We start from the raw sequence: 14321 nt of genomic DNA, 5'->3' as shown, positions 1-14321 counted from the left end.
CTCATCCTCCGACAAATCATGAATGTCCAGGCCGATGTCCAGCACGTCATCATTGTCCTGGGGACATGCGCTCCTGCATGGTTCCGGCTCGTCATTGGCTAACCCATCAACATATTCCATGTGGTCAGCCCAGCTAATTGCGGGGACATCGACCGGAAAATCCTCGTCTTCGGACTCGGACGAAGCCGGGGCTCCAGACTCGGAAGGAGAGGGTCATGCTGTGCGACAGCCGAGCGTCCCAGCACTTTTTCCACAAACGTCACCCGTCTTTCCAGGGTCGACCGCCGGAGCTGGCGACAAAACGCACAGGCTTCAGGCTCCGTCAATGCTCTCCTAGCGTGGACGATCCCCAGGCAGACAGGGCAGGCATCGTGCTGGTCGCTGTCGTGCAAAGAGAAACCGCATCCCTTAAGACAGGGGCGAACAGAAGATTTCTGCTTTGCTCGCTTCAGTTTGGAGTACATTCCAAAATGCAAAGCAAAACACTGCACGGGAAAACTTGAAATTAGCGCTCCGCAGGCAGCCTACACACCAATTGTGCGGTGGAGGCTAACACCAACAGGGGCAGTTAAGCTAAGTTCAAGTCGGCAGACAATGGAGCTAACTAGCAGCAGCTAGCTAGACCAATTCAGCAGAGGTGTTCTCAGCGAGGTGAAGAGCATAAGAACTGAGGGATGACTGTGATGACAGCGGCTATATGTGCAGGCGGGGCCGTGCGCGCGTCATCACACGTCATCTGCCTTAAAGGCGTGATGAAAGGTTTCTTCAGCCAGGACACGCGAGGGCGTGATATCCCATGCTTACGTGTTGTACCGAGTGAATCGACTGAAAGGGAACTCCCAAAAACTAGTGGTGTGCGATACTGCATATTTTGGTATCAATCCGATACCAAGTAAATTCGGGCCAGTATCGCTGATACCAATACTGATACGATACTTTTCAATAAATAAGGTGGATGCCTCATTGAATTGCTAAATCGCAATTAATTTTCATGACCTTAAGTGTTTGTGTGATGTTTCCTTTGGTATAATTAATTAGTTAAAACCCAGGACATAATTAGGAGAAATTATTTATTTATAATTAAATAAAAAATGTTTTATCATTGTTGCGGCTCGTGGTCTGCGATGCCGCTGCAGATGAGATGGACTCACCTTCACGGCATCTACAATGGTGCCTCGCCGGCTTAAAACCTGTGCGCTGCTTGTGCTGTTGTTGTTTTTGGTGTTGATGTGTACAGCTGGCAGCAGGAGGGTTGCAGCCGTTGAATGTAGGCTACTGTTACAGCAACCGTGTGATCACTGTAAGGGTGGACAGCGCACAGCTTGGGGCGAGCCGGAGGCGGAGAGACGGAGGTCGAGGTGTGCGGGGGTGCATGCTGTCCACTTCGGCACGCCATCTGCATAGCTGCCTGTGAGCCCCAGCTCACTTCCACGCCTACTGCGCCGCTGCTGCTTGCCATATGGGTGGCCATCAGGCCAGCTCCGGGGCTTCCGCTGGAGGCGCGGGCGACCGCCAGAGTGGACACTTCCCTGTCGCTGGGCTGGGGCATGGGGCGTCGATGGTCTGGGTCGATTCCCTCGCCTGCTCGCGAGGTGAGGTGAAGCGGGCGAGGGGGGTATGTGGCAGGGTGTGTTCTGCGATGCCGCTGCAGGGTTGGTGGTGGTGATGTGTACGGCTGCCAGTGGGAGAGCTGAAGCCGTTGAAAGTACTGTTACAGCAACCGTGTGATTATTGTAAGAATAAATGATGCTGCGAAGCATGAAAATGCCATCGAGTCTGCCCTGGTGGCGATCTTTTTTTTTTTTTTTTAAATCTTAAGTGCACGCAAACCAGTAAACAAATTAAAACAAATACTGTTGATAAACTATAATACAAAAATTACAATTAAAATTCTCAACAACAAAAAAAAATATATAAAATATATATAATATTTTCGAAAGGAGCCAGCTGAGGTGGTTCGGGCATCTGACAAGGATGCCCCCTGGGCGCCTCCTGGGTGAGGTGTTCCAGGCATGTCCCACCGGGAGGAGGCCCCGGGGCAGACCCAGGACACGCTGGAGAGATTATATCTCTCGGCTGGCCTGGGAACGCCTTGGTATTCCCCCGGATAAGCTGGAGGAGGTGGCTGGGGAGAGGGAGGTCTGGGCCTCTTTGCTTAGGCTGCTGCCCCCGCGACCTGGCCCCGGATAAAGCGGATGAAGATGGATGGATGGATGGATATATATAATTAATATGTAAACAACTTAACAACCCCCACCAGCCCACCACTACTTGCTACCATCCTTGCACCTCTCGTGGGAAACACCGCACACCACATCAAGAACTCACCGACAAGGTCCAGAAACTTACCTTGGATCCAGATGAAACCATGGTGTCCTTTGATGTAGTCTCTCTCTTCACTTGCATACCCACCAAGCAGTGGTGTGTGCGTGTCTAGAAAATTTTTGTTGGGGGGGGCCAGGTAAGGGCACAGATTTGGAGAAGGGTGGCAGATGTAATTGGCAGATAATGTTAAAAAAAAATTCTACCAACCGTTAACCATAATTCAGTAACCCTGTAAACCTAAAAACCGAATGCGCTTTTAACTCTTATTAGAATGAGATTTTAACCACTAAGAACAACACTGGCTGATGATGACATACAGTCAGCTGGCATGGTGACACTGCTGGACTGGGACAAAAAAATCGGGCATTTTGACTAGAGACCGGCCCACCAGGTATTAAAGCCAAAAAGCCTTTGAATGAAAACAAATGCTGTTGTGACAGTGATGTACACTGTCTTATTGGTATATGTATGATTTCTATACATTTTACGTCAGATAAAAACTTTGTTCGCAAGATTCAGATAATTATTTAATAAAAGCTAGATATTTTAAATGAGAATAAGAAAGAAAAGTATTTTTTGTGCCCCCAACTCGTTAATGAGGAACAAATCCTCTTTTCATCCTATGATAACAGCATTTTCACCATTTCAGCCAGTGTGAGTGGAGAACAGCCAAGTCTCCTCCCCTGAGGGAACCTCCACATGTACCACCGAAAAATTAGTTTGAATCTGAAATCAGGGCTCAAACTTCTTGTTCTGAGACCATTTCTTTATTTTTCACACCAAACTGTTTAATAAGACAAACTTTACACAGAGTTCATAAAATATAACTAACGCTTTAACATTATCAGGATTTCATAATGCAAACTTCAAATTAACAAGAAAACAGCTGCAGAACATGTGGATCAAAATTAATTCATTAAAACAACATGTGGACTTCAACGATACAGTAAATACACTAAAGTGAAAGGAGGAGCCAAAAATAGATGTTTAATAGAATTTGAATTAACAAAAGGGTCCTTATGTGTGCTGCCGTTTTTAACATTTAACATTTCTTTGAAATGAATACATTTTAACAAAAAGAAGTTAATTTTGGAAAAACTAAGAAAGTTCAAATGAAAGAAATTGATATATATATCCATATCAGTAATTTTGATCACCCTGCATGTAGTGACAGTGACAGAGAAGCTGCATGTATAGATGTACATATCTATACATGCAGCTTCCTAAATGTAACATTCAGGATTATTCACTGCAGGTCCAGAAATCAGAGCTACCTCATCAGATCCAAATGTGACATCAGCTGACACTCTTTACAGGAGATTCCATCTGAACTCTGTGGAGCCTGATCTCAAGGTTTTTAAGTCCAACCCTGAAGCCAGAAGAGGATCTTTCTCTCTCTTCAGATTCATTGTGATTCAGTGATTTCAGTCCAGGGGTCCGTTCTTCGTACCTCGCTTTAAGGATGGGTATTGATAAGATTTTCACGATTCCGATTCCATTTTCGATTCTGTTTAACAATTTGATTCTTTATCGATTCTCTTATTGATTCTTTTTTTTTTTTTTAAAAAGGAGAACACTAAGCTAGCTTAGAACTTTGTTTTATATCTTCTCTTTGAACAAGATAGAAATTTAGGAGTAACATGGCCTTACAAACCCAGCAGTGAGATCTTAACCCTTTAAAGCCGATCGGAGCGGACACGCTCCATTTTGCGTAACTATTTTAAAATCCCGGTAGCACTGCAATCACGTAAGCTAGCACAATAATTTTTTTTTGCATATGAAACCGGAGGAGTTGTACTTACATCTTATGCCATCAGCTTGTCCTAGGTCACAGTTTCCTTCCACATATAGCTTTGCAAAAATTGCATAAAAAGCGCTTGCAGCAACAAAAACATAATATTCCAGAAACACGCTTCGCCGATCCGATCAGCTGTTTGTAACACTTCCTACGTCCATCAGCGTGAACTGTCGCATGTCCGCCATGACATGGCCGAAACCGGAAGTGACGTCATTTTGCGGAAATGTAGTTTTTTACCATGAGCCTATACTGGTGTTTTTAAAAGTTATGTTTGACTTTATGACTTTCTGTGTCGTTTCTGGGATGCTGAGGACTCATATTGCACTGCTGGAAATAGTTTATTTTGATGCATATGCTGTTATTTTGCAAATTTGCATTATAATATTTATTTTCGTTTTTCCTGCAGTATATGAAAATTGGTGTATTTCAAAAATAAAACTATGAAGACACTCAAAATAAGTTTTCTGTGGTGGGAAACTAGTTTGTGCAACTTTTTTGTATTTACAGTTTTGAGGGATAAGCCTCTTAAATTTCTCTAACTAGAAATATATGTTAAAAAATCAAAAACGATTTTCAATTTTTTTGTAGTTTATTGCACTTTTTTTGCAATTTATGTAATTACTATGCACTTAATGCATACATATTATTAAAATTTGGGCTATAATGGTTGTATTGATGTATAGCAACTTGAAATGCTCCCAAAAATGGCTCCACAGCATGTAAAAATATAATATAAGCTCTGGCGGACTTGGTTCTATGGTAGGTCTTAAAGGGTTAAGAGATCCAGCCTACGGCTCTTCAATGGGGTGTCACAGGGTCCCAGGAAAAAAAAAAATTGTAAATGTAGAATAATAAAAAAAATATTCTTCTGTAGCAATAACAAAGTATAACATAAATTATTATGTAGCAATTACACAAGAATATCCAGTAATGTCCCTGCCTACAATTAAACACATTCACTTACCGAAAATTGGGGGCATCTGCTGTGCAAGGTGCAAGCCTTTTACCACAAACTTAGTCACTGCTTGGTGACATTCGTCTATCCTGGCCTGAAAGGAGATGCTACCGGTAGACTGCAGCGAGAACTGCCAGCATCTGAGCCAGAATCTGTCTGTCTCTCTCATCATGGTCACCTAAATGCAGCGCACAGTAATGGCAGGTTTTGCAATAAGGCAGATCGCGCTAACATAATATGCACTGTTGATTATTTACCTGCCGCATTAACGGGACAGGACGTGCAAACGTTACCGCTGCTGCTGGGTTGAGATTCACGAGTCCGGAGAGCGGAATTAAAAACATGACATTCATTTCAGGTTATCACGTGTTTTGTGAGTAAATGCTTTTGCATATTCGTAGTGTTTCCTCCCTTAAATGAAATATCTACTTTGCAAGTATTGCAAGTTGCCCTGTTGTCATCCGTTCTCGTAAAGTATAACCAAACTTTTGAGCGTTTGAACCGCCGTGTTTCCTGCCAGGTAAATGACGCTCCGCAACGTGGTGACATCATTCGGGGCGACTGGAATCGCTAAGAGAATCGATTGCAAAAATGGCAAACAATTCCAAGGAATTGAAACAGTGGGAACCGGTTCTCAACAAGAACCGGGTTTCGATACCCATCCCTACCTCGCTTACTACATCCAAGATCAAATGACACATCCAAGTTCAAATCATCGCGCCAACTTTGAGCTCGCTATTCCGGGTCTCCAAACACACCTGTTGTTGACGATTAGTACAGCTGGATGAAGTAATGTGAGATCACTGGGTGGCCCAACAGGGGCTACGCATCGATAGTAGAAACATTGATCTGCAACCCTTTGATTGGTCGGCGAAAATGTCGAAGGAGCACGCTCGGTATTTTTCGGCAGCAGAGCAAGAACTCCTGATTGAGGGATTTCAGGAGTTTCAGGGTTTAATTAAAACGCAAGGGAACACTGCAAAGGCTGCAAAAGCAAGGAGAGAGGGCTGGACGAAAGTTGCTGACAAATTAAACTCGTAAGTAATTTATTAATAATAATAATAATAATAATAATAATAATGGATTGGATTTATATAGCGCTTTTCAAGGCACCCAAAGCGCTTTACAATGCCACTATTCATTCACTCTCACATTCACACACTGGTGGAGTTGCTACAGCTGTGTAACCAAGAAAAGGGCAGAGCAAAAAAAGACAGGTGGTGGTCCTGCACCCTCTCGTCAACAAGTTGGTTAAGTGAATAATACCCTCACGGGAAAATCGATATCTCTCTATGAGCACACTGTCGCGCTGAGCTAAAGGATCCTGTCTATCACGCAGTATACGCTGAATTCTGAAAACTCTCCTTATCAATCTTGCACCTTCCGCAATGGGTGGCTCGTGTACAAACGGACAGGACATGGCTGCGACAGACTTCCCAAATCCACCTTCACTTTTATAGCTGTGGTCTCTCATCTTGATTACACGAAGTAATTTACTATTACTACTCTAAAATATGAATTACATCTGAAATAATCAAATACATGTAATAGAATGTCAATAGTACATTTCCCTTTTTTTAGGAAATGACCTGTATGTATCTGTATGAAATCAATAAAAGAATCAAATACTGCATTATCTTTAGTTACATTGATAATATTTATTTATGGAAATATAGTGATAAAATATCGCTGTTGCTTTCGTATAAATGAAGCGGACATACCTGAGTGGCCGCAATCTAATCCTGTTTACATAAAGTAAGCCTGCTCCCAAGCAGGTTTACGCTTACGGATCTGTTGCTATGACAGCAAGTCCCGGATGAGCTTCGGAGAACTGAACGATCCAAGATCACGCAAAATTGTCAACAATCAAATCCAGCTAACTTACTTGGCGAGGTACGAAGAACGGACCCATGCACGATCAGGCTGATGTTTGCACAGAGCAGATAATGAAGTGTATGTTTTGGCACATTGGTAACAGTGAAACAGTTTATTTACAGCGTGGAATCGTTTGTGTTTGGAGTATGAACTGAGATTCCTGAAGCTCTTGTCACACTGGTCAGAGCTGAAGTTCGCTTCCATGTGTGTACAATCATGTTTGTTACGATGACCTGATTGTGAGAAGTTTTTGTCACAGTGTCTGCACTTGTATGGTGTCTCTCCTGTGTGGATTTGCTAATTCTTGTTCGTTAAGCTCACGTGCAGTGGTGAAGGATGACCCACACTAGTCACAGATGTGCTGTTTGACCCCACTGTGGAAGAGTTCATGTATTTTTAATGTACTTGGTGTGTGGAAGCCTCTCCCACATTCTTTGCAGTAGTTCATTTTGTCTCCAGGGCCCTATTTCAGGAAGCCGGTTTAGTGCAAACTCTGAGTAAGTATACCCTGAGTTAACGAAAACTCTGGGTTTTCGGTTTCACAAAGCGAGTTTAGATTAATCCTGAGTGAGTTACTATGACGACACACTCCGTGAAGCTAACCTGCCCCCTAGCAGGTTTACTTCAACTAACCCTGACTTTCTCCGCCTCTTTGTCGGAAACCTGACTGTAGGTCAGACATGGCGTGCCCCTTCCTTGAAGAGCCAGTAGATGTTGAAGCCCAAATTCTCCGCAGAGCTCTCCGCCGGGAGAGAGTGATTAGAGCGGGAAATTAATGTAGCCTCTAACTGCAATTGATTTACATAGGACAAACAGATCAAGCACTATGGCTCATAGTACAATTTCACCTTACCTGTTTGGACTATATTTTTATATTTCATTTTTACTTGTTGCCAGGAACGTTTGGGGCCTGTTGGGTTGCACCTGCGCTCACATCACATCACGGAATAAAATGTATAAAATAAAAAATGAAATATAATAAATAACATGTTAAATGGGTGGAAATCCCTAGATCAATGTTTAAATTAACACTCACGCATTGACTGTCAGCTATGTTTTGCCATGCATGCTCCCTTTCTTTTGCAGCTGAGGCTGTGTTACTTTTTTTCTGCAAAATTTGCATGTTATCAGCATATGCTGCCATCAGAATTTCAGCCTCAAGCGCTGTAAAATACGTTGACCGCGCCTTCTTTCCCTCCGTCTCCATGGTGACTCGCTTAATCTGTGCTCCACTAATCAGGGCTTTATGTATCCTCGTGCGCGCGCTTAACTTGGGGTTAAAGCAACTCCGCGTTGATTGAACTACTTGTTATCAGCCTTTCTGAAACAGAATATTCCGAGTTGGACAGTTCGGGGTTACTCAACCCTGAGTATCGTTTTTCACTCTGAGTTTTCTAAACCGGCTTCCTGAAATAGGGCCCAGTGTGTCTACGTTGACGTGGTTTAAGGTCCCGTTGATGATTGGAGGTGACTACACTACAGTGACGACAGGGTTGAGAACTGGATCCATCTGTGTTGCTCTGCTTCTAAACAGTGACAGCGTAAGTGATCTCTGCCAATGTCCAACTACGTTTTACTGTTTACATTAAAACACTCAGCTTACCAAGCGAAAATGACTCTTCATTTTTCCAAACTGTTCATTCAGTATAACTCCATAAGTTTATTGATCAGACCTGTTCCAAACAATCAGGTTAAAATTACAAGATAAAAAAAACCAATACATCCTCACAGTAACTGCACTTGTAGAGTTAATTTCTGGTGTGGATCTGTTGGTGTTTTTTTCAGGTGATGTGGAACTTTAAAAGTCTTCTCACACAGTTCACTTTTGTAAGGTCTCTCCTCAGAGTGGCTAAACATGTGTCGTTGTAACTGTGCATCTGTTGTAAACAGTTTCCCACACTGATCACAGCAGGAAACATAATTTCCAGTGTAAATCCGTAGGTGAATATTTCGGTACTGTTTGTCACTGAACCTTTTTCCACAAAAATCGCAGCTGTACACCTTAATTCCAGAGTGGGTAACTAGATGCTTCTGTAAGTTTCGACTTTGAGCAAAAGCTTTACAACACAAGTCACAGTAGTGTGCTTAAACTACACTGTGGATGAGTTGGTGTTTTTTTAAGCCTCCAGCCAGGGTAAAAGACTTTCCACACAATTCACAGCTGTACGCTTTAACTCCACTGTGGATGAGTTGGTGTCTTTTTAAGTCTCCTGCCTGGGTAAAAGACTTTCCACACAATTCACAGCTGTACGCTTTAAATCCACTGTGGATGAGTTGGTGTTTTTTTAAGCCTCCAGCCAGGGTAAAAGACTTTCCACACAACTCACAGCTGTAAGGTTTAAATCCACTGTGGATGAGTTGGTGTTTCTTTAAGTCTCCTGCCCGGGCAAAAGACTTTCCACACAAGTCACAGCTGTATGCTTTAACTCCACTGTGGATGAGTTGGTGTGTTTTTAAGGCTCCAGCCAGGGTAAAAGACTTTCCACACAATTCACAGCTGTAAGATTTAACTCCACTGTGGATGAGTTGGTGTTTCTTTAAATCTTCAGCCAGGGTAAAAGACTTTCCACACAAGTCACAGCTGTATGCTTTAACTCCACTGTGGATGAGTTGGTGTTTCTTTAAGTCTCCTGCCCGGGCAAAAGACTTTCCACACAAGTCACAGCTGTATGCTTTAACTCCACTGTGGATGAGTTGGTGTTTCTTTAAGTTTCCAGCCCAGGTAAAAGACTTTCCACACAAGTCACAGCTGTATGCTTTAACTCCACTGTGGATGAGTTGGTGTTTCTTTAAGGCTCCAGCCAGGGTAAAAGACTTTCCACACAAGTCACAGCTGTATGCTTTAACTCCACTGTGGATGAGTTGGTGTTTCTTTAAATCTTCAGCCAGGATAAAAGACTTTCCACACAACTCACAGCTGTATGCTTTAACTCCACTGTGGATGAGTTGGTGTGTTTTTAAGGCTCCAGCCAGGGTAAAAGACTTTCCACACAAGTCACAGCTGTAAGGTTTAACTCCACTGTGCATGAGTTGGTGTCTTTTTAAGCCTCCAGCCAGGGTAAAAGACTTTCCACACAAGTCACAGCTGTACGTTTTCTCTCCCTTTCTTCTGTGAGGTTTGTCAGCCTCCTGAGAGTGCTGACTTCTTGCTCCATGTTGGTCCTGCAGTGACAGAGGCAGTGAGTGAAATGCAGTCGTGGAACAAACTGAAACTCCCTCCGTCAGTGGAATCAAACATGTCAACAAACACATTGCTGGTGTGTTACCACCACCTTCTGGTGATAGTATCACATTACAATGATGTGACACAAAGAGAGGTATAATTAAAATGACATTAGGAAATATTGATCAGCGGAGAAAATCTTTTATTTCACAAAATTTTTTTGAGTTCAACTGATGATATTGTTGTTTCAATGTGTGTAGATAAAATATGATCTTTGTATTTTCTTGTGACTTCTGTGGTTTCTGATTTTGAATGTAGATTCTGTATATATGGATGAGCCCAGGATAGAAAAGATAAAGCTGCTGTTAACGGGTTTTTAAAAACCAACCAGCTGAACACACAGTTTCAATAAGTGTTGTGTTGTCTGTGATGTTTTTCTCACCTTTTGTGTTGAAGACATTTTTTCCTCTGTAGTGGCTGAGCTGAGTCCAAATGGCTGAAATTGTTCCTCTGCTGCTCCAACAGACTCTTCTGCTCCTGTTACTCCTGTTGTAAAAAAAAAAAGTATCAATCGATATCGATATTGAACCGTTCGATACAGTGCTTTCGGTTCGGTACGCATATGTATCAAACAATACAAAATTTTAATTTATTTTATCAACTTTTCTTCTGATAATGCTGTCTGTGTTGAGAGCTCAGTGGATCTGCATTCGACTACTCCGCCTAGGCTCCACTGTCGAGCGCAGATCCACTGAGCGCAGCACAAGCTAGCAAGACAGTAGCTAAGCTCGTTGTAACATGGCAAATTGAACCCCCCCCCCCCCCCCCCCCCCCCCCACCCTCATTCAGATCTGGCCTTTGGAACTATTTTGGTCTTCATGTGAAGTATGACCCTGAAGGTAAGCGCGTCATGGACAAAAGTAAAACAGTATGTTGGATGTGCCACGCAATGCTCAATTACATGGGTGGGAACTATTGTGTTAGCGCAGTTAGCCCCACGGTAGCTCGTTAACGGAGATTTGCCGTGTTGTGGCGTTAACGTCATTTCAGATTAACGCTGACAGCACTAGTGGGAACACAATGAATAGGACTGCACATTTACGCCGACATCATCCTAGTGCAAAGACAAGTGGAAGCAGACTAAAACAACAAGCACACATGCTACAAACTTTACCAGAGTCATTAGCACACGATTCTCCTTATTGGGACCTGATGTGTTTAATATGCTGCTGAGAATATAGCCCAGAAGAAGCGTATAGTATAGCTTTTATTTAGGAAAGAGACATTTCTCTGTAATAAACTCTCATTTCCAAAGATGAGTGATTCCTCAATCAGATAGATTTATTTTTTTATTACTTGGTTGTTTCAGCAACATTAAATTTAAAAACTGTACTTGTTAAAATATATATTTATAATTTTAATAAATGACAAATTACAAAGGCATGAACATTTTTTTCTATTGAAAAAATATCGAACTGAATTGTGAATTTTGTGTATCGTTGCACCCCTAATATATATATATATACTTTTCTTTTTTTTGAAGCTTTGTAAAAGCCCGAAAGAAGCAGAAATACATAGTAGGATTAAAGAGCGTAATAACTGACTGAAAAGGAAGACGGCAGCACTGCATGTACATGCATGTACAAGCCACTGATAAACATCGAAGAAGAAGAAGAAGAAACAATGTCCGGCATTGTATCTGGTTTCTGGTACAGATCGGGTATCCTTCAGAGATTTAAGAAAGAATTTAGAAGTTTTTAACTCAGTGATGCTGCAGTGTTCGTTTGACTTTGGGACCTGAAGTGACGGAGTTTAGGACCCAGATTACTCCCAGATTTACGAGCGCCTTAGTCCAACAAATATGGCAATAATGAGGGCCCGCTTGCTTTTTCTACAAAAAAAAAATGTGCTTTGTTGTGTATCTGACGGACAAACACCAAACCAGCTCCACATTACTGAAGTGGAACCATTTTTACAAACTAATTCTGGTTCATCCGTTTCACTCAACGATCCGCTTTCTCCCTTCTCATTCTCTGTTGCCGCCATGCTTTTTCGGCCATGTGCGTATGAAAACAAAGGCACCGCGCATGCGTGTTTTACCCATATTCTATCGCAATAGTCCATTTTCTTATCGTTGCCTAACATTGTACCGGTATTACCGTGAACGGTATAATATGGCCCAGCCCTAGTGGCAAGCATGCAGGCTTGTCACTAGGGCAAACTATGGCATGCAGGCTTTCACATTTCACACCATTCGAAGACAAATATAACGTCGCAGAACACTCCAGCTCACTTGTTAGTCTGCTCCAAGCATTTCCACAAAGGTCAGTGTTTTGTAGTAGTTAATACGTCATTTTTCATAACATAATTGTCCACTAAAGGCTGATTGCCCTCCCCCAGGCTTGTACCCGTGGCTTCATGTCCTGGGGTGGGGGTTGGTTGTTCTCCTCCCCTGCACTCCATCCTTTTGTTCATATTCCAAGATTATTTTGTTATATGTATTCTTACCTCCTAGCAACCGCCATATTATAATATTGCAAGCAATCACAAACTCTACAGTCTCCCTAACTTCAATGTATAGTAAGCAATCTATTATTCTCACCAGAGAAAAACATAAACTAAAACCACATCAAAGTTAGCTCCGTGCTTACCTTTAGATGAGCCCACAAACAAGAGAACTCTGTGATTAAGCTAGAAGCCTTTCCAAACACAGTTAACAGATCAGGAAGCTGAGACACACGTGGTTCGCGCTGATCACAGCTACAATCCAAGAGACAGCGGTGGGTAGATCGATGCAGATATCGATTGAAAAGTAGGTAGTTGTATATGATCCTGTAGGTTTACTACTTTACTCCCGTTTCACGAAAAAGCAGCTCTCTCTGCTCGAGTCCTCTCCAGCGCACACACTTTGCTCCGCCCCCTTTACCCAGCTCTGCAGCGATTTGTTGCTGTGCGTCACGTGACTCAGCTGCACAACGTAATCACGTGGTGTGTTATTTCAAAATTAGCGCGCTTCGGGATTGACGGCAGGCCGCAATGCATTGTGGGTAGTGGTGTGCGATACTGCATGTTTTGGTATCGATCTTCTGCTTTTCTTTTCATTCCAATTAAAATTGTTATACTCTTAGAAATGATAATAATAATATTTCCACTGTGGGATTTCCACGCATCAGAAGTAACACTTCTACATGCTGTTAATAAATATCACTGTACCTGCCTCTTGTTTTGAGATTTTTGGGCTCACACCTTTTTTTGAATAATTAATGTTTGGGTTTTTGTCACCATTTCTTTTGGATATTTAGGTTGTCAGCATTGTTTATATATTACTTTCTAGTGACTTAGCTTATTATTCAAGTCTTGTGCCTACAACCTAGTGTAACAGGGTCATAAATCACATTTTATAATTACCCAAAATGTGTTCTTAACCCCCAAACCATTCTTCTTTTATACCTGACTTTTAGGACCTCCAAGCCTGTAGTTATGTTCATTATCAGTTAGAGCCCCTCCTCATTCTTTTCTTCTTCTTCTTTGGTGCAATCCTATTGTAGGTTTTGCTTATAATAACCAGTCCACTGTAACTGTATGCCAGGCGTTTATTAGCAGCCAACATGAACGTCCGTACACTCATAACAGGAAGTACACATAACCCCTAGAGGGAACCACAGCGACACCTGCTGGAACTCTCCGTAACAGCAGCAACAGGAGGCAGTATGGACAAACATAACATTGCTGTTATCTTTTCAGTTTTTTTCTTCTTCTTAGTTTTGCACTTTTCAGGCAAACCCAAATCAAACAACACCACCGTAATTGAAGAACTTATCAGGTTATGGATTACAAAACAAAATGAGGCTTCAAATATCAAATGAAATTCACAGTAATCATTGTCATAACTGCGACAAGTATGCAATAACATAACACAAGATAAAACACATTTCAAAACAGAAAATACAGCACCAGTGTGCTTTTAATCCACGTATTTACTATTCGGTTTAGACACTCTACCAGATCTGGTTCGGTACAAGTTGTCCTCAGAACGTACTTGGCATTTTGTAGGTGTTATCACCTGTTCCTGCTGTTTTGTGCCATGTTGTGGTGGGTCGAGTTGAACTTGAACTGTTTCATGTTTGTTGGTTTGTGTTTTATAAGGTTCAGATTCATCCGCTCTTCGAGATGAGTCCAGTTCATCTTGAGTTGTAGCGAGCTTT

General features: G+C 42.2%; 1 protein-coding gene and 1 long non-coding RNA gene across 3 annotated transcripts in view; both read right to left on the bottom strand.

Moving 5' to 3' along the window:
* The window catches only part of LOC309702113, a 226520-nt gene that overhangs the window by 58609 nt on the left and 153590 nt on the right, over window positions 1–14321 (bottom strand). The gene's annotated exons all lie outside the window — the stretch shown is intronic.
* On the bottom strand, window positions 8683–13127 carry LOC309702091 (uncharacterized protein). 2 transcript variants are annotated; one of them, XM_082526511.1, is made up of 3 exons: window positions 12768–13127; window positions 10559–10662; window positions 8683–10115 (listed from the first exon to the last, which is right to left on the bottom strand). In XM_082526511.1, the coding sequence occupies exons 2-3, from the start codon at window positions 10574–10576 to the stop codon at window positions 9039–9041; spliced, it is 1095 nt and encodes a 364-aa protein (XP_082382637.1). In that variant the 5' UTR covers window positions 10577–10662; window positions 12768–13127; the 3' UTR covers window positions 8683–9038. The 2 variants fall into 2 exon arrangements, with proteins under 2 accessions (XP_082382637.1, XP_082382638.1); XM_082526512.1 differs by having other exon boundaries at window positions 10559–10653.

This window comes from Aulonocara stuartgranti (genome assembly GCF_965226115.1).
Source record: "Aulonocara stuartgranti genome assembly, chromosome: 3".
NCBI lineage: Eukaryota > Metazoa > Chordata > Actinopteri > Cichliformes > Cichlidae > Aulonocara > Aulonocara stuartgranti.
Note: the sequence above shows the minus strand (reverse complement) of the source record. Positions and strands in the feature narration are given on the sequence as shown.